Raw genomic sequence first — 20,821 nt, 5'->3', positions numbered from 1 at the left:
ATGTTTATGATGTGAGATTAAATACTATTTTTAGTATTTAAATTATAGAAGAAATATTTCGGGCTCATTGTAAAGAAAATTTAAACTCGTTTTTCGCTGTAATTAATTAACCCCTAATCAGATTGTATTGTAATAACGATTAGGAGCTAAGAGCTCCACACTAGATTTTGTGATATTAATTTCTTATACTACTGACCGGTGAAAATTGTTCCACTTTATATCAGAAATATTATTTTGAACTTAAATACAAACATGATTAACATGTCTCACGATGAAATTATTAATATGCAAAAAAAATAGTGATATATGAGTAATATAGTTCATTAGTTTATCAAACCTCAAAACAAACTAAACCCAATCACTGAAATAATTATGAAATTTTATTTTTTACGTTGTATAAATGGTACATGAATTTAATTTATGCAAATAAAATTGTTTAAATCACACAATACTCCGATTTAATTAAATAATCTTTAATTATATTTTAAATTCAAATTAAATTTTTCTGAATTTCGGGGAATCCAAATGCAGCAAAAATTCAACAGCCGTGGGTAGAAAAGTCAAAAAAGTGTGGGTTGGACTGTAGGGAAGGGAAAGGATTAATTCTGAGTGAAATTTTCTTTAATTTCAACGCTCAGGTTTCAATGTATTTTGTTGCAGAAGAGCACATGATATATATATGTGCGGTGTGAGAGTTGGGAGGGCCAAACCACAGTAGCATCCTTGTTATAAGACAAATAAGTACAATATATTTTATATTTGCTTTTTTAAAAAATATATAAATATTAATACCATTTTTTTTCAAAATTCATCAATCCTATCAACTAATATATTTGCTTTATTTTTTTAAAAAATAAGTATTAATACCATTTTTTCAAAATCCTATCAACTATTTATCAACAAATCACGATATTTATATGTTTGGGAGAAAAATCATCTGTTTATTGATTTTATACTTAAATTTTTATATGCTAGCAAAGAAATATCTATACTATATATAATATATATATTATTAAGTTTAAAATATTTAGAGTAATTAATTTTTGGTGTCATAGTATGTGGATACAGTTTTTGTTTCCTAAGCATCGAGTTGTATGTTTAACTCCTACTCAGGTCTTTTTTTCCTTTTTTTTTCTATTTATTTTTTTAATTCATATATCAAAATTACAATATAATCCATCAATATTTTTTATAATTATATTTTGATTTTCATTTAATTATAAAAAAAATTATGCAAAACGCACGCTTACCAAATGAAGAAATATATGTAGAATGACGAAGACAGACTCAATAACAGATACTAAAAACTAAGGGAAAAAGATTTGTTCATAAATGAAAGGAAAAAGAGGAGAAGGGAATATGTTTTGTTAACTATAATATTATAAATTAATAACGTTTGATTTATGATGTATATGAGAGAGAATTGTCCAAATTCATATATAAAAGTCTCAATAATTTAATTTAATCGATGCGAGACATCTAACACACATCTTCATGTTGAGAAATGTACAATGTAAGTGTGAAGTTTACAAGACATTAACGGGTGACTCATAAGTTAGTCCAACACGTGACAGTGGTCTGGACTTTAATAACATATTAAGATTGAGACTTGTGTCTGATTTAACCCCAAAAGCTAATTAACGGTAAAAGTATTGGTCAAATCCATGTATTATGTATTTCAAAATTGTTAATCCAATCCACATCAGACGTCAACATAACTCAAAATATTTATATTCAGACTAAACTAATTGAAAGTATAATATATATTTTGCTTACTGCTTTTCCAATCATTTATTTCCTTCGATTTATTGAAATTTATAGATAATTTTTTTCTTGAATTTCTTTTACTTGGTTTAAATATTATTATTTGCTCAGTGTTCCCAAACGAAAGTAATATACTTCATATTTCATGCTATAGATAAATCAGCACACAAGAGACCGCCGCAAGTCAGATTGGTTGTGCGTCGCACTATGTTTAAAGCTGTGTGCATCCAAACCTCCGTGGTTGTCACGAGCTGTAGCATGCCAATCGTGCATTCTTCCTTGTTCTTTCCAAAAGCACAATTGAATTCACAGAGGAAGAGAAAAGCTCTTGTAACCTATTTTGAGATAAGTACGTTTTATGGGTAAATAGAATATAACACTTCCGTACAAAAAAAAAAACTTACGATATAAAATTTATTATATTTTAAAATCATTTGTTGTTTAAAATTCAGGCCTAAAAATATGACAAATTTTGCAAAACGCAAGAATTAAAAAAGGATTAGAATTTTATGCTTTATTGATGTTTTCGACGGTCTCACGAATCGTATTTTGTGAGACAGATCTCTTATTTGGGTAATCAATGAAAAAATATTATTTTTTATTGTGAATATCAGTAGGGTTGACCAATCTCACAGATAAAGATTTTTGAGACCGTCTATACAAAGATATTTATTTAATTTATTACTTATATATATTATTATATTAGCTATAAAATAAAATTGTATTTCAGAATACTGCCGCTATGTCCCATACACCAGCCAGCTATATACAAGACATAACCCTTATTTTCCGCGGCTGCCACTTATTGGTCGCATTTATTCTTATCAAAACTCGTGTCTTTATATTTATTTATTATTATTGTCGAAAAGAAAATTTCGTTCTTTCTTTATTACAAAAATTATATGCATATTTTTCTTCAAAAACCCATTATGCGCATCAGATTTATAAAGTTTCCTCAAACCAATAAACAATGCAAATACTGGCTAATGAAGCATGGAATTACTCTAGCTAATAGCCACGTTTTTTAATTTATTAGTTAATTTTTTTTTCTTTCCCAAGAAATATCATATGTTTAGAGGTTTATAAGATTTATTTATTTATATCTTAAATGAATAGGTCTCTTGGGAGACGGTATCACAAATCTTTATATGTGAGACAGGTCAATCCTACCGATATTCACAATAAAAAGTAATATTTTTAGTATAAAAAGTAATAGTTTTTCATGGATGACTCATATAAGAGATCCGTCTCACAAAATATCAAATGTGAGATCATTTCATACGAATTTTTGTCGATCTCAAATATACGTGTATAAAAAATAATAGAGCAATGGCCCCACCACATTATGAGTGGCAATAATAGCGAAGACATTTGATAATTATGAAATATCAATATTCGTTATCCAGAACCATAAAATCTGTTTGACTGTCCAACAACAATTAAAATATAAGTTAATTGTTTCAACAAACAAATTTTAAAGACAAGGACTCGTCGACTCCAGTCAAACCATTATTACCGGAACCAAGTACTAAAAAAATTTAACAATGGAGTATTATATATATTTTTTTAGACGACCTCGTGGATCTTAATATTTGATATGAGTTAATTTGATTCATTCATATATACAATCAAAATCAATACTTTTGATATATAATATAATATTTTTCATGAGTTGAGTCGGTTTGTAGTTCTGCAGCAAAAAATCGATTTACAAAATTTAATGGAGATCCGAATCCAAAGGTGGGATTTGGATTTTATGACAACATTTATTTGTACCAAACGGTTTAAAATTTTGATTGATACCATGATGTACCTAACGGTTTGAAATATATATATATATATATATATATATATATATATATTTCATTATACACTGTTTTACAAAAATAATATTGTTGGGTGAGTATTAGAAATAAAACCAACATTTATAGTTGCTATCGATTATTCTTTGAATTTTTCTCTTTTGTTGTTTATGTGGCTTTGACTTTTAAGACCTTAAAAATTGGAGAAAAAAGTACGTATTCTGCATCGAAGACGTGACTGATGCAGGAAATATTTTTACCTTCAAAGGAAAGTAAAACATTTTCTTTACCGATCTTCTGCCATTTTCAAGATTCTGTATAAATCTTTTTTATTCTTGGGAATTATAATAAAGTAATCCCTAATAAAGTTAATTCTAATTGTAACAATTTCTTGGAATGTTTTATCCCTCAAAATCGTGTAAAACGTATGTTGGTTTTATAAGACGAAGATCTAGTCAATTACGCAAATCACTAACTTGCTTCACATGTTTTTTTTTTGGGAAATTGCTCAACATGATTGAGGTAAAACTCAAGTCAAATATAAAAGTTAAGCGGGGAAAAAAATTCATAAGACGGGCTCACGTATCAATTTTGTGATACAAATATTCTATTTAGATCATCAATGAAAAAATATTATTTTTTATGTCCAAAGTATTGATTTTTATTGTAAATATGGACATAGCTGACATGTCTCACGAATTAAATATGGACATAGCTATCATGTCAAACAAATAAATATCTGTGAGACCGTCTCGCATATTGTACTCTTTGTTTAATTCGATACACAAGTTTTACTAATTTTTCATTTTATTTTACGAGAAAAAGACGAGAGACGACTTGTAGTTATATGAGTTTCGACTCTCTCCACCATCCATGGTAGACCTTTTTAATCGTGTCTCACTGCATGCGCTGCGTGTTAACACAATAAATTGATGCATGATCAATGTGGAATAATACGGTGTGTATTGGAATGGGGGATCGTGTTGAAAGAAAGAGTGTGTTTTTTTCAAAGTCAAATTAATAATCGATTCCACATTTATTTGCAATTGCATTACCCCTGGATTTTGTCTATTCTAAGTTGAAAATTTGTCGTTCAGACTCATAAGTACTACAAATTTTTAGACTCGCTAGAAAAATTACCCATAATTTCTTGATCCAAATTTATTAAAGTTTTTCCGTGAATCATCAAATTTGTGAGTAATCCGATTTCAATCTTAATGCGTATATATAGGAATCTCATAAATATTTTGCCGATAATTTATAATGAGAATTGAGCAATAAAAATTTGATGTCAATAGAGTGGAAGTGACTCCATTTCCATCTTGGCCAGAACCATAATGTGAAGTTAGGTTTTGATAACGACGCTCAACATTTCCCACCTTTCAAATTAACCCACTACGAAAAATTAACCAAGATGCAAAAAAATCGATCTTTTCACTCTTACATTTCACTTAAAAAATATCCAAAATAATACTTTTATATTTCTACACTTATCGGCATGATTTTTTTAAAAATATTATATGAAATAATAAAAAGATATAAAAATTAATCAACGTGAGGGTAAATAATCCCAATTTGGAATTTTTATTTTTTTTATTTTTTTTTTTTTGAGTTGAGAAAGATTCGTCGAGACATGATTTTAAATAGTGGGTACATGGAAAGTAACTTCAAGCCCAATAGGCCGGGTAAGTCAGGTTTAAGGCTAAATTATAGCCCACCAATTGAACACGGACACAAATATTTCAACTGGGTTTTACAACTATCCGGTCATATCGGACGCAGCATTCCTTTTAAATAGAAAATTAAAATAAAACGTTTAGAAAAAAAATTAAAACATGATTTTTTAACGAAAATATATAAAGCTAAAAAATGAAATACGAGATTTAAAAGCTCAATTTTTTTAATTTGATACCAAATAATGAGGTAGAGCTATAATATTAGGCAAAAACTTGTGTGAGACGGTCTCACATGTCGTATTTTGTGAGACAGATCTCTTATTTGGGTCATCTATGAAAAAGTATTACTTTTTATACTAAAAATATTACTTTTTATTGTGAATATCGTTATGGTTGACTCGTCTCACAGATAAAGATTCGTGAGACTGTCTCACAAGAGACCTACTTATGATATTATTAGCGTACAAAATTAACCTACTCATTATAAACTGGGATATGCTTGGGTTCACCATTTTTGTTTTACAAGCTAACAAAAACATGCAGTGTAATTTTTTTTTAAAATTTTAATAGAAAATTAAGAAACATTAGCTGATAAGTAGAAAATTTTGAAAAATTAAAGGTTAACCTTAATTGTAAATAACCGATAATTACTACTACGTTTTACGATGATCATGCTATAAATATATGATATAAAATTCAAAGCTTAAATATATTGGACATTTGGCCTAAACGTGTGTATCTTGCTTGATACAATTAGCTGTAGCTTCTGGGAAAAAACTTTTCTGAACTTCGAGGGCTAGTTCCTCCACACTCACTTGGCATTCCAATCCAATCTGTCCATTACAAAGAGAAAAACAAATTAATTAAAAAGGGGTTATCTAATTATGTTTGCGGCTAATTTCTTGACATGCAAGCAGATGTATTTCCAAGAAATTGAAAACATGAGAGGATATAGATTTTTATCATTGATTTAATCCGGAATTTAATGATTTCTTTAATATGCCATTAAGTCATTAGCCTGTCTTTGATCATTTTTAAGAAATATGAAGTCACTGCAATCATGCAGGAACTTGCTTCAATAATGTCGAGCATTAATTTATAATTCGGTTTATTATCTAAATTCAAGAATCTTGAGATTGGTTGGATTTTATTGATACATATTAACCTAAAGCAATATTAATTTATACCTTGATGACAAATGAGTATAGGACAGTATCTTCCATGCTACTGATGTTCAAGTGAAGGATATCGAAAGAAAGATTCTCCAAAACATGGATGATCCTCACAACTTGACCAGGGATACGCCTGGATATGGTCCGAAGGAGCACGTTCGACCCGGAAATCTTGGCCTCGACATCGACAATGGGAGAGTTGCAGGTAGCCCCGAGTTCTTTAAAATGAGTGTCACCATCTGGTTCACGAGGACTCGACTGAAATGGTTTTGGACTAAGTCCAGGACTAGGGCTAAGGCTTTTTCTTTTCTTTTTAGCTTCCAAGGATTGTACAACTTGGTGCAATTCTTTGATGAATTCTATCACCCCACTTATGATTGATGCTTGATCGCCCTTTTCAATTCACTCACGAAACGAAAAAATTAGTCGCGGTAACGGAGCTAGCAAATTAGAAGTAGTAGTACTGGAGAATCAGAAATTCAGCAATACAAAGTTTTTCAAGATAAGAATTTAAGAGCAATACAAAGTTTTTCAGCAATACATCTCCTCCCTCCGCGGCGGCCGCTGAGTCCAGTCAATTACCATGTTTATAAAATCAGTATATCACAAAAACACTTCTCCACAATAAGGGTTTTTAATGATTTTGATTCAATTTTCTTAAAATAATAGAAAATTTGATTCACGGGTCATCTTTTTTGGGGAAAAAACACATTTGAAATAAAATCATGAAAGATTAATTTGTTAAACGTACGGAGAAAGAGTTACTTAGTCTTAACTTTTTAGTGCATAACTTTAAATGAAGCCACAGAAAAACGAACTCGGATCCATGTACACATATATTTGGTAATAGCTAGAAACTTTGCTATGCCTTCTTCGTACATATACAGGAAAAAAAAAACAAATACGTTTTCGAAACGAGGTCTGGAGTCGTTGCACATATATATGCCGAGCATCTAGGAATGATGATTTACCCTTTTGATGTAGAAACATGGAGTCATGGAACGTAAAACTTTGAGATGTTCATTCATTTGCCTCCTTCTGTTTCTCTCAACAGCAATGTGAGCCATGATCCACCAAGAAATTTTGTTGTTGGTTCTGTATCCACACGAAAGCCGCTAGCTTTTATAGTAATCTGTATGTGTAATAAATCCAGCATGCAAGTGCAGTTAAGTTGGTGAATGCACGCACACACACACACAGAGATATAAATATATTATTATATTGATGTGTATTATAAGTACGTGTAGGGGAGGGATATCCCTAAAGTTGTTACTATTTACTAGGGCTCTCATTCAATGCAAAATGCTGCAGTCTCGTGAGGTTAATTATTCAGTTTTTACTCTTTTACACTCCTCTCTCTCACTTTCCGTCCATGTGACCACGGTTGGATGAATTTTCACACTTGATGTAAATTCATGAATATATATGTTTTTCGAGTTTTTTTCTTATAGATTATTAGATAACAAATTGAAGAATTTTTCTTATTTGAAAAAAGGAGCGATATAAACTGTCTAGATAGCATATCACGACTTAATGGAGGATAACATATCGGAAAATATTCATGATGGGCTCACGAGTTGATGTATTTTCTAGGTTGTAGCGTGAAAGATTTGTCAATGAATGTATATGAAAATTGTATTTTTCAGTTATAAATGTTTGTATCTTTGTGATTTTGGTCATCTATATTATCAATTTTCAGTTCCAGTATGTTATCTTTGTTTTCTGTTGTTGTTTTTAGTCATTTTTTCGATATGATCATTGATGTGGAACAAATGCACGTTGATACGTGTACTGCTAAATCAAACTACAATTTCCCCATGAATTTACACACAAATTTTAAAAGTCTTTATAAAGGAGTTTGATCATTTCGTCATGCATAAAATTTCATCATGTATATTTGTCTTTTTATAATTTTGATCATTTATGATGCCAAAGTTTGATTGTCTTAGTTCTGTATATTTCAGTTTTTGACAACTTTAGTTCTTTTTCATTGTGAGTGATAAATGTGAGACATCATGTAGGAAAAATAACAAAAATCGAAAAAAAAAAAACAAAAACAAAGATATATATCAAAAATGTAATTGAACCAAATAGATACCAACATCGTAAAATCACAAATTTACAATATTGAAATTGCAATTTTCCCTGCAACGATTGATGAAATGTTCGACGGGTCGGATCAAAGCGACCTTATATCTCCGTCCTCTGATGACCATGTTATTGCTGAAGGGCTAACCTAATGGATAAGAGTTTCTTCTCAATATATATATATATACATATATATATATATATATATATATATATGTATATATATATATATATATTTTTAACAAAAACACTTTTGTACGTGATATTTGGAACCGTATAAGAGTACATTAAAACTCTTGCAATGAGAATAAAAAAAAATCTCTATTAATTAAATTGTTGAGTTAGTTGATGGCTCGTGGCTCATTGATCCGTATTTAAGTGTGACTTCATTCATGTATTCTATTGTATCGTATCTCACGTTTTTGTAGTTGGAAGAGTCATAAGTTTGACGTGTGATATACCATAAGTTATAATTAATTAATTAAGAATACTAGAAAGGGTAAGTTTTTATTTTCATGTATATACAAAGACAGTATATTATATAGAGTGTGTGTGTGTGTGTGTCTACACACACACACACACACACACACACATACATACTTGATGCTCTTTACCTGTCACCTCATGCACGCCTCGCTTGATACTTCAACACTATATAGTCAACCCATTTTATGAACCACTCAATGTGCATGCGCATTCATTAGTCTATCTTTGTGTTATGCCAACTTAGGATCACTACATGTACGCGTGTATATATAAGTTTTCCTATGTTGTCAATCTATCGTATACATTGGTGAGCTGATAAATGGATATCGATATCGTGGGTTGACAAATGTGTGTCGAAGATGGTGTTGTGTAGCATCGAGAATTTTAACTATTTATGCAAAAAATAATTTTGCTTTAAATTAAAGCTCAAGTAAATGGTAGGAGTTTTTGTATGTTTTAGAGATATATATATATATATATATATATATATATATATATATATATATATATATATATATATATGTTGTTATTTTGAGGTACGTAGTGTAATGTAATTAAAGTAGCAGTTGTAGTGGTCTTTATATATTTTTCTACGGAAATAAAATATTTAGATGTGTGGAGGATATAAATGGAGCCAATTCTAAGGTTCAGAAGGACTCCATTAATTGCATCAACTGAAGAACTTGCTAAAGCTTTACTTGGTGATGAAATTGTTCCGATTTAGGTTAAGCGTGTTTTGTTTTATCTTCTGTCATAAGCGTGTTTGATATGTTTTTAAAAGGTTTAGGCGTAAAAAATAAATTATAACCTCTTAAAGGAACACCACTAATTGAGTAATTAAATTAAGATAAAGTAATCAATGTCATAAAGGGTATCGAGTATCCTAGCACATTAAGAAATTTGACGAGCATGGTTGCCAACACCCCTGTATCAAGCTGTCATCCTTTGCTTCACCTAAAGAAATATTATATTCAACTTCAGTTTTCCAAGCTATATATCAATAAAGCAAAAACAAATTTTATTTTAATAATATTTTACGATTTTATTTGATTATGATACTATATGTATATTCATACAAACTGCATAGATAAAGCTCTTGAATATACAATGAGTATCATGAGATCAGTCTCCCAACTTAAGATCATGAAACTAATTAGGAAGTGTAATGTATATTCAAACTGGTTCTTCGTAGATTCAGCAGCCAAATATCCTCTCCCTCTCTCCTCTCACACAGCCGAACTCGTTCCTCCACAAGCACTGAAGCATTGCCACATTGACGCCGCCGCACAGCCGCCAGAATGTCAAAAATTTCGGCGATCAATTCTCAACACAATTTTGTTTAGTTTTCTAGTGTGATCTACGTGAAAAATTCAGTTTCTGATCATGAATTTGATTCAGGAGATTGAAAAAGATGGTTCAATCGAATAAATCATTCGTAGAGATTTACAAGAAAGACACTAACTCCACTAACATAGGACTAGTTTGATGTCCAACATTCTTAGATGCAAAACTAAATCAAATATAAACATCTTATAAATTATTTAAATCATATGAACATCCAAAAAATGTAGCGAGACTATTTGCGTGGCTCGGGAGGTTGGAAACTTGGTTGAAGCAGATCCTCAAAATTTTAATGGGATGTGTCGAGACTATATGCGTGATCGGGTCTCTTTGGATATACATCGTCGATCAAACGACGAATGAAACCATGAGAGGAGTGGAGCTGGGCAAACTTTAAACTCCCAAACTTTTGCTTTCTCTGTGGGATCATAGGCCACTCGGATAAATTTTGAGATCGCAGTTTTTTGATCATCCAGAAAAATCAGTGGAGAAATTCTTTGGTGTTTGGCTACGTGCCCTTTCAAGACGTCCTCAGAATCTTTTTAGCGAAAGGTGGCTTCACACTGATCCCTTCGGTGATCGCCCTTGTGGTTCTTCCGGTGACCAGGTTGACCGGAGGATGGACTTGGCGGTTACCCAGCCACCGAAATTCGCTCACGATTATGGCTATGTTTCGATGAAGAGTGATGTAACAGACATGTGCTGAAGAAGCTTCCCCAGACGGGACAGTTCAGGAAATTTTGGGCTACAAGTCTAAACGAAAGCCCACTTTTGTTTTTCTCATGAAAGTCAAAACTACACGTAGTAAGGGTGAAAACTTAGAAAGGAAGATGGTAATTTTGAAGGCCTTTTTTTTTTTGTTCCAGGACAGAATAATGGGGGTGGCTTAGCTTTGTTCTGGAAGACCAAGCACATGCCAAAGGTACTAGATTACTTCAAAAATTTCATAGATGTAGTAGATATTTCAGGCATGATTGGATGGCCATTGACGGGTTTTTATGGGTTTCCAGAAAGAAGCAGACCCAGCCATTCTTGGGCTATGTTGCATACACTTTTCCAGCGATCATCGCTGCCCCGGTGTTGTATTGAGGTTTTAATTATCTTCTATCTGAAATTGAGAAATGGGGCAGATAACTTCACCCTATATCGCTTGTCAATGGTTTTCGGGAATCTGGAAATTACAGTGTTGTATTGAGGTTTTAAAATCGTCTCTGGAAATGGAGATTTTAATTTTAGATTTTATCGGATGGAAACCATTCGATTAATTATTCGAATATTAATTAATGCGGCTCAAAACCATTTTTTCCAAAATTATAAACATTTTTTATTTCTTTTTCTAACCCTGGAAAAGAGGCATTACAACATTAAAACTTATAATAAAATATGGGGAGTTATTTCAATTTCAAAATCAAATATAGAACATTAAACTAATTTCTCTTTGTTTATACCGAGTATGTACACGTACTAAAGCGCAAAAAATATTTATTAATGAAAATGAATTTATTAAATTATCTTTTAATTTTATTTAAATTAGTCATCAGCCACTATACTAAAAGTCGTCAAAAGAGTCTACCACGATGCTTAACAAGATGGATTATGGCACTAGCAGTTACGATTTATCATATTCGAAATGTAAAGAAAAGGACGATGTTTGAGAGTGAAAAACCGGATGTGAGAGCTATCATTAAGAAGATCAAGATTTTAGTATTTCGTTGTATTCCTAGTGCGATTACTGTGGTAGATGATTGTAGAATAATTGACCAACAGTAGAATCAGTTTGTGTGAATTATCCTCATATATGTATTTATGCTATTTTTTACCTTATCTGATGAAAATAATTTCATTAAAAACTGTCCAGGCGACAAAACACATAAAATCCCATAAGCAAACAAAACCGACAAGTCAGCTTTCAAAAACGTGATAAACATTCAAGTTTTTTAAGAATCCTAGTCATCACAAATGAGAAACCAATCCATTTTTTCGTGCTAATCTTATCCATAAACTTAGTTATGCATTAAAATTAAATTTAATAATTTATTTAATAACATTAAAAAAAGACCCATAAGTCCAGAAAAAGACTTCGCACCACCTTAACAACAGGCGTCCACTGCGGCCCTCCGCCACATTCTCGTTAATGATCTGTTTCACACTTTCCTTTTCTTCTTCCATGGCTAGTTTTCTTAAATTTCTACTACTTTTGCCATTGATTTCTCACATACATGGCGCAATTTCTCAAAAATATCCCACGCTGCCAAAAGCTGCAGTTCTTCCACTTACCAAAGATATCTCTACTCTTCAATACGTTACAGAACTTTTGATAGGTGAAAATCTAGCCCCTGTCAAGCTTGTGGTGGATCTTGGAGGCCCATTTCTTTGGGTTGATTCTGAGTTTACCTCCCAATTCTCATCTCCCGGGTCTGTTAAAATTTGTTCTCTGCAGTGTTCAATGGTTGAAATTAGTGGTGGTTCTAGGAGTTGTGGGCTGGGGTATAATGCTTCCAAGACTTGTACTTTACAGGTAGAAAACTCTGTTTCAAGAATTTCAACATCTGGGGAGATGAAAGAGGACATAGTTGGTGTGAAATTCTCAGATGCGGTGGATCCAGGTTCATTTGCGTATATCCAACGCTTCTTGTTTTCAAGTGCGCCAAACTTGTTGCTTGAAGGCTTAGCGAGTGGTGCCAAAGGTATGCTAGGGCTTGGAAATTCAATAATTTCTCTCCCATCACAGTTTTCTACTACTTTTGGCTTCTTCCACAGGAAATTTGCATTGTGTTTGTCCCCATCAAATGGTGCAGTTTTCTTGGGTGGGATGCCTCCTGAACTTGAGAACGAGCCCACAATTCCAATGATGTACACTCCCCTAATTTCCAAGAAAAGCAACATACAACAAGGGTACTACATAAACGTGAACTCCATCAAGATTTCTGGCAAGAAATTGTCTATGAATCCAAAAGGGTCTGTTGGAAGGACAAAAATAAGCACAGCCATCCCTTACACCACAATGGAGAACAAGATTTACAGCACATTTGTTGCTGCTTACATCAAGGCTGCTACTTCCATGAACTTGAGCTTGGTTGCACCTGTGGCACCATTTGAAGTTTGCTTCAGTCCAAACGAAGGGGTTTCAAACAAAAGGACTTTGCCAAATTTTCCAACAGTTGATCTTGTTTTGCAGAGTGAGTTGGTGAAGTGGAGGATTCTTGGGAGGAATTCAATGGTTAGAGTTAGTGATGGGGTCATGTGTCTGGGATTTTTGAATGGAGGACTGAATCCAATGGATCCAATTGTCGTAGGGGGTTATCAATTGGAAGATTACATGTTAGAGTTTAATTTGGGGAATTCTATGCTTGGATTTTCTTCACCATTGGGGATGGGGGAGAAGAAGTGCTCTGACTTTGATGCATCTTCCAGGAATACGATGGTTTCTTAATTTAGTTGGTGTAAAGCATGTATTTTGTAGATATTTATTGACTTGTATTTTTCATCTTGTAATGGGGTCGTTCGATCCTGAGTGTGGGCATATGAACGGTTGAGATTCCACGAAAAAAAACAATTAAAAAAAAAATTGGGCCAGAAAAAATTCCGTCTCTTGAATGTACCTCTGCAGGCTGCAGGGGCAGGATGAAATAATCACTTGTAATGTAACCATATAAGGCCACTATAAACCAAGTGCCTGCCGGTCACCATGTTTGACCAATAAAATCAATTGTTTTGGTCTTTATTGAATTAACTGCTGTTTATTTTCCTTAAAATATTATGGTAATGGCTTAAATCTATAACGTCAGATTTAATTGAGAAAATATCACCTAGATTGATTATTTTTAGTCTCTTTGGTGTGATATTTCCCTCTTAAAATACCCATCAATATATTGGACTATATAATACAGTGTGTTTTCCAATATCCTGTTTTTTGTCATATTTAATTTTTTAAATTAAATTTACGCAATATAATTCATGTTATAGTAAGTAGTATATACCTATAAATCTGCATTATCTAAGTATATATTTCCTTACTTTAGTAAACTATAAAATATTAAATTTGAAAAAAAATTGTAATTTTAGGATGGTAGATTGGTCTCATTTTGATTTTGGTCTTAAATATCAAATTTAAATTTTAACATATTATCTTTCTTTATTTTGCATTTTTAATTTCTATTTTTCCTAGATTACGGACATGACACTAAATATTGATAACTTGACACTATGAACTGTAAATGTGTTTGATATGAATTAGCACTTGAAATTTTATATAATAATATTTTGTAGCAAAATATATTTTATATCCGAATTTTGAGTTTCAGAATATCACGTTTTTTTTAAAAAAAAATATATTACTTGATTCCAAATTGTACATACGAGAGACCAAATTTTTGCCACACATAAATATGATTCCCACGCCATTAATTTGTCTGTTGCTTCCTAAGTTTTATATAGATTGTTACCATGCATCCATCTTCTGTTATAGAATATGCCAAACTCGTGATCTCATATTTTTTACATACTAACCATTTGATGTTCAAAAATTGTGTTACACTTTGCTCGAACAAACTTTCGTCAATTCTATTATTCTTATTAATATTGTTTTTAGCTTCTAATATTTCAATGTAACATTTCTAGTCCCTAAGTTTTAAAAAATGTGATTTGTTTAGTCTTTGTCGTTAACTTTATGGTTAAAAATAACGATATGGACTAAATATGTCACATTTTTTAAAATTTAAGGACCATAAATATCACGTTGAAATGTTTAGGAACAAAAAATGTATTAATATACAAGTTGATGACTAAAATAATCTTTTCCCTATATATTATACTTCATACATTTTCTGTAGTGTGTAAATATACATGTTTTGATATTTTATGTCTATCGTAATTACATTAGATTTCATTTTTGCCCTGTTATTATAATTTTTTTTTTTGGTTTTATTATACTTTATCTCTTTTATCAGCATTTTGTCATACTATATATCAGTATTATACAGAAAATATCATGGGAAATGGATATTATGATAAGATTTTAAATGTATTGATGACACGATTCTATTCATGCCCTCGTTGATAATCCAGCGGTCCCAAAATTCCAAGAAACCCACTCCTCCATTACTTGGCAGCCATTTTCCTACCAAAGGCCAATTTGCAGGCATTCCGTGAGCTATTCATAAAAAATTGGCAAGAAATGTATGCTTAGCAAGCGTTTGAAAATAAAATAAAAACCCATACTTCAGAATTCAGATCAAAGTATTTGCCTTTTGGTCGGACGATGGAATGCAATTAAAAATATTATCTAACTTTCGAAATCTTGATTTGCGTTACTTTATTAAAATACACCCATCTATGCTTTCGTTATCATCATCATTGTTATTATATTATCATACCTACGTAGCCGTGTCTCAAACCCACATGGGCATCGCCTGATCTTTAAAATCCAGTGCACTTGTGATATTATATGTTATACGTATATGTTTTATCCCATACAGCGTAGACAGAGCCGTACCTCCTGTGAGGTGAGAGAGGCCATCGCCTCAAGACCCAGTCTTCACAGGGGCCCAAAAAAAATATTGGTCTCATGTTGTTGAGGCATGCACCTAAATAATATTTACATTAGACATTTTTAAAAAATTAGACATTGACCTATTGAAAATATGATTAAATATGATGATTGTGTTCATTGGGATTTAATCAAATTATGTAGAGTCAAAACAATAAAGCTACATGGCTCATTAATTAATTTTTAAAAAATTTTGTATGCATAAAATAGTAATGTTTGTCCAATATATTTATTATTTTATCTTGTGTCAATTCATATGTTAAATTTTTATATTTTACTTGTCGATTATTTGACCTCTTTTCTTGAATTTATGTAGTTGAACCCATTTCAAAAAGTAAAATGCAAAAAATTGTGATACTTACCTATTTTACATATCTTTATTTTATATTTTCTTAAATAAAATATTATATTTATTATTTAAAACAGATCATATATTTTTACAATATTGATTCATTATATTTATCATTTTGTTATTTGATAGTTTATATTAATTATTATATTTTATTTAATATATTTTTAATTATGAATAATGTTTATATTACATATATCAATTTATTGTATTTGAATTATGTGTTTCAAGTTGTATTTGTATTTAAATGATGTGTTTCAATTTAGTTAAGAATTGTATTGTTATATTAAATTTTTGCATTTATATTTAATTATATTATTTATAAATCATTAAATCAAATTATTCCTTAATTATAAATAATTAACATAAATAAATTAATGTTTAAAAAATCAATAATTATTATTATTTAATTTTTATCATTAAATATCTAATTATTATAATAATAAAATATCTATTGTACTATTATTTAAATAATTTTTATATTTTTTAATATAAATACTTATAATAAAAAAAATTCAAAATTATAATAAAAAAACAAAAAGAAATTTTGGCGCAGGTGCCTTCCTCTACGGCAAATTTGGTGCAGAGGAAGGGGTAAAATAGCGCAGCCTCATTGGATGGTAATTTTTTGTGCTAAAATGGTGTTTTACACTATTTTGGTGTAAGATTGGAGATGACTTTATTATATTTTTTTCATCTATCAAGGTTGCGAATGAAAAAAAATCCAACCGTATCGGTTCAGTTTGTTTGACAAAATAACAGCAGTAATAGACGTTATACATTACGCGAAAATACAAATTCATATGAAAAATAAAAATAGTAATCTTTGAAACTTGATATTTTCTATATATATCCAATCTTGAGTGTAGTTCATCGTACTCTCTCGTCTACCCTTTGGCAAAACAATGTCTTCTTCAATCTCATTATCTTTACTGTTTTTGGGCATCCTCCTTTTGTTCTACACAGGCACGGCCCGAAACATCGGAAAAGCTTCCCCTGTCCGTGCCATTCTCCTTACGGTCACCAAAGACCCATCTACGGGCCAATACTTCACCGCCATCGGGCAAAGAACTCCTCTAAGGCCCGTCAAATTAACTATAGACATCGGCGGAAAAATCTTATGGGCGGCCTGTGATCGGGCTGAGTATAACAGCTCTTCTTATTCGCCCGCTCTCTGTCATTCCCCACAGTGTTCACTCTCCGGGTCCAAAACCTGCGACAACTGCTGGGATGGGCCGAGACCAGGTTGCAACAACAACACTTGTTCCAATGTGGTTTACAATACCGTAGAAACTTCGGCCCAGGTAGGAGAGCTGGCAACTGATGTGATCGCCCTGGAATCCACCGATGGGTCAAATCGGGGCCGAATTATTCGGGTTCCCAACTTCTTGTTCTCCTGCGGTTCTCTCTTTCTTGGCGAGAAACTTGCTAAACGAGTTCAAGGGATGGTCGGATTTGGTAGGACTAACACTTCATTACCTTCATTACTGTCAAGTGCGTTAGGAATCAGTAAAAAGTTCGCAATTTGCTTTAGTTCTTCCAAAGGAGTTGTTTTTTTAGGAGAAGGGCCGTATAGTATGCTTCCACCCCCTGGAATCATAATTTCGGAGGGACTCTCGTACACCCCACTACTTGTAAATCCTGTCAGCACTGCATATCCTGTCCTCGATACATTCCCCGATAAATCTTGGCCGTCGACGGAGTACTTCATAGGTGTCGAACACGTAAAAATAAATAATCAAATTGTGCCATTAAGTCCGAAATTGCTAACATTCGATGCCAAAGGCAACGGCGGCACTAAGATTAGCACCGTGGTGCCTTATACCGTTCTGCACACATCGATCTACAACGCAATTACGAAGGCGTTCGTTAAGTCAATCTCCAAAGTCCCTAGAGTAAAACCCGTCGCGCCTTTCGAGACTTGCTACAAGTCGTCGAGCCTCGGGAGCACGAGGGTCGGCCCAGGGGCGCCTCAGATTGAGTTTGGCCTACTAAACAATGTTACATGGACTATGTTTGGTGCGAATTCGATGCTGTCTGTGCATAACAGTGAAGTTTTGTGCTTGGCGTTTGTTGATGGCGGCAAGAATCCTAGGACTTCGATAGTTATTGGAGGGCATCAACTTGAGGACAACTTTTTGGAGTTTGATGTTGAGAGCTCGAGACTCGGGTTCAGTTCTACGTTGCTGGGGCGTCAAACTACTTGTGCCAACTTCAATTTTACAGCAAAAGCTTGAGGAATCGTTTTGATTTACAGTTGCTGTTTGAAATATTCCCAGTGTACTGTGTTTTTTTGGCTATGGAAACAAACGGGTATATTACGAATGCAAGTCTGTTACATTTCTTACGGCACTGTCGGATGCTCGACAGTGTCCCATGGTTCGAAAGACGAATATTATTTTAAGAAAGCGTTTTGAGGTTTTGGAATGTTAATGTAAAGAAGAGATGGGATAACTTTGTAAATCTTCTTACAACACAAATCTTGGATTCTCCAAATGTTTATTATAGAATTGGTGAACATTATCGTTGCAGATCTAATTCTCTAGGTACAAAATAATTAGGAAACAGTTGAACAGAAATGGTCAAACTGTGTGTGTTTTATAGTACATGCAAGAAGTATGACTCAACTTTTCATGCTTCTTCAGGAAACAACGCAAGTATTGCGTGTTTGAACACTTGAAGAAACCAACCTCCCTCATTTCCCAGCGTCTCACATTTTTATTTCCTGCAATTTAAAACATAAATATGTGAATTCAAAAGTAAAATCTACGAATCCTAATCTGGAATTTCGTTTGTATTGGCTTTCCTTCAAATACAATTCAAACATCCCCCGTACGACTTGATGCCCTTAACCAAGAAAAGAGAAACTGGAAGAATGAAAGCCACTCCATTTCAAGATTCATTTTCTCCTGATGTTTCACCGAGTACCTCCACAAGATTTCAGCCTACAAATGATCATGAGATTGGATGCATCGCTCCTCCTGGCAACGGAAACATTCTAACGAACAATATTTTGTTCAAGCACCTTTGTGAAATCAACCCAACACTTCTCCGAAAGGTAACAACCTGGCGAATCAAGAATTGACTTATCAAAGGTTGGGCCAAAACATTTCGTTGTGTTTATAACAGAAACCAACATTCTGCAGGTCATGGCAGAGGCCTTGGGAACATTTCTTCTGATGTTTTGCATTGGTGGGATCATTGGAAACATGGCTTTCATGGGAATTAAAGCAGGGCTAATGGAATATGCAGTAACAGCAGCTCTAACAGTAATAGTCTTAGTTTTCTCTATAGGTTCCATTTCTGGTGCTCATTTAAACCCTGCTGTAACCATTGCTTTCGCAACCGTTGGTCCATTTCCATTGTCAGAGGTAAAATTTTTACACCAGATTGAAATTCTAATGAAACTTATCTATGCAAGGAGACTAGACTTACCCTTGTTTTAATTACAATTGCAATTTTTAAGGCTCTGCTGTATGTTCTTGCACAAGTGGGAGGCTCGGTTTTGGCAGCATATATAGTACCTTTAGTCTATGGGATTGAAGCTGAGATTATGATGACAAGACCACTACATGGATGCGCTGCAGCATTCTGGGTCGAATTTTTCGCCACTTTCATCGTCCTGTTCTTAACTACATCCTTGTTTAATGACCCTAAATCGGTATGTAAGACAATGCTATAATCGCGCAGCAGTTCCATCCGACAAAAATGACATAATGTGTAGAAACCGCAGGGCTCAATATTCTGTTAGCTCACGGTTTTTATGATTTTTGTGCAACATGCCGAATCCAAATGAAAACAAGAGAAAGTAAAGATAGTTGTTTCACTCCTTAAAATCCAAAAATGAGATTTTTTCGACTGAAAGATTTTAAAATTTAATTTATGCTCTGTCCCTTATCCTGAAGACCCTGTTATAGGCACTGAACATAACACAACACGAATTTTTGCAGCTGGGGGAGTTGTCTGGATTTGTTGCTGGAGTAACCATTGGTCTTGGAGTGCTTATTTCAGGGTAAAAACTGAATAAAAACACATTTAAAGTAAGTTATTTCATATGTTTTCATATATCAAAATCTTCGAATCCCAGGCCTGTTTCTGGAGGCTCAATGAATCCAGCAAGATCATTAGGACCTGCACTTATTTCATGGAGATTTGATCACTTGTGGGTGTATCTTTTAGCCCCAACTATAGGAGCCATCGTCGGAGTTCTCGTTTACCGGATTCTACGGCTCCAAGGCTGGTCTTGCGAATCTGAAATTTGTACAACACCACTTCAAGGCAGTAGAGAATCATTACATTAGAACATGTAACAATGAAGTTGGTAACATGCATCTAGACAAGTTTATCTGATGTTTTGAGTTGGATACTCCATTAATTATCAATTTTTACTGAATTTTTCTACTTTTTAACATAATTTTATAGAGTTAAATTAATTTCATTTGTTTGATGAATCACTATATTCCTCCTTTCCTTTCTATAATGGCATCAGAATGATGAAAATTTTCTTGTTCACTTTTTAGTAATACTAGCAAGTAACACGTGCGTTGCACGTGATGAATAAACATTGTAATGAGTAAGTGGACATAAAACAGTTA

The 20,821-nt window shown here is 32.7% G+C and overlaps 4 protein-coding genes across 4 annotated transcripts; 3 read left to right on the top strand and 1 right to left on the bottom strand.

The window, feature by feature from the left end:
* Positions 1–5,864: 5,864 nt before the first annotated feature.
* On the bottom strand, positions 5,865–7,536 carry LOC142527194 (transcription factor MUTE-like). Its single transcript, XM_075631929.1, has 3 exons — positions 7,386–7,536; positions 6,430–6,807; positions 5,865–6,075 (listed from the first exon to the last, which is right to left on the bottom strand). Exons 1-3 carry the CDS (start codon positions 7,479–7,481, stop codon positions 5,968–5,970), a joined length of 582 nt encoding a protein of 193 aa, XP_075488044.1. The 5' UTR covers positions 7,482–7,536; the 3' UTR covers positions 5,865–5,967.
* Positions 7,537–12,379: 4,843 nt separating this feature from the next.
* Positions 12,380–14,053, top strand: LOC142527722 (putative aspartic proteinase GIP2). The gene has a single exon (XM_075632625.1). It carries the CDS (start codon positions 12,464–12,466, stop codon positions 13,760–13,762), a length of 1,299 nt encoding a protein of 432 aa, XP_075488740.1. The 5' UTR covers positions 12,380–12,463; the 3' UTR covers positions 13,763–14,053.
* Positions 14,054–17,084: 3,031 nt separating this feature from the next.
* LOC142528003 (putative aspartic proteinase GIP2) lies at positions 17,085–18,618 on the top strand. Its single transcript, XM_075633033.1, has one exon. The coding sequence runs from the start codon at positions 17,132–17,134 to the stop codon at positions 18,461–18,463; it is 1,332 nt and encodes a 443-aa protein (XP_075489148.1). The 5' UTR covers positions 17,085–17,131; the 3' UTR covers positions 18,464–18,618.
* Positions 18,619–18,643: 25 nt separating this feature from the next.
* Positions 18,644–20,627, top strand: LOC142528004 (putative aquaporin NIP7-1). The gene is made up of 5 exons (XM_075633034.1): positions 18,644–19,284; positions 19,373–19,597; positions 19,693–19,887; positions 20,177–20,238; positions 20,314–20,627. Exons 1-5 carry the CDS (start codon positions 19,069–19,071, stop codon positions 20,525–20,527), a joined length of 912 nt encoding a protein of 303 aa, XP_075489149.1. The 5' UTR covers positions 18,644–19,068; the 3' UTR covers positions 20,528–20,627.
* Positions 20,628–20,821: the final 194 nt, after the last annotated feature.

This window comes from Primulina tabacum, chromosome 15, assembly GCF_025594145.1.
Source record: "Primulina tabacum isolate GXHZ01 chromosome 15, ASM2559414v2, whole genome shotgun sequence".
Lineage (NCBI taxonomy): Eukaryota > Viridiplantae > Streptophyta > Magnoliopsida > Lamiales > Gesneriaceae > Primulina > Primulina tabacum.
The sequence above is the reverse complement of the archived record's forward strand: the minus strand, read 5'-3'. Positions and strand labels throughout refer to the sequence as shown.

Excerpts from the sequence above, each read along its gene's own strand:
- LOC142527194 (XM_075631929.1), bottom strand. The coding sequence starts at position 7,481 with ATGGCTCACATTGCTGTTGAGAGAAACAGAAGGAGGCAAATGAATGAA. Across the intron at positions 6,808-7,385 it reads CATGTTTCTACATCAAAAGG|GGCGATCAAGCATCAATCAT; the intron begins GTAAATCATCAT and ends TGAATTGAAAAG. Across the intron at positions 6,076-6,429 it reads TATACTCATTTGTCATCAAG|ATTGGATTGGAATGCCAAGT; the intron begins GTATAAATTAAT and ends TGTAATGGACAG.
- LOC142527722 (XM_075632625.1), top strand. The coding sequence starts at position 12,464 with ATGATCTGTTTCACACTTTCCTTTTCTTCTTCCATGGCTAGTTTTCTT.
- LOC142528003 (XM_075633033.1), top strand. The coding sequence starts at position 17,132 with ATGTCTTCTTCAATCTCATTATCTTTACTGTTTTTGGGCATCCTCCTT.
- LOC142528004 (XM_075633034.1), top strand. The coding sequence starts at position 19,069 with ATGCCCTTAACCAAGAAAAGAGAAACTGGAAGAATGAAAGCCACTCCA. Across the intron at positions 19,598-19,692 it reads GTCCATTTCCATTGTCAGAG|GCTCTGCTGTATGTTCTTGC; the intron begins GTAAAATTTTTA and ends GCAATTTTTAAG. Across the intron at positions 20,239-20,313 it reads CTTGGAGTGCTTATTTCAGG|GCCTGTTTCTGGAGGCTCAA; the intron begins GTAAAAACTGAA and ends TTCGAATCCCAG.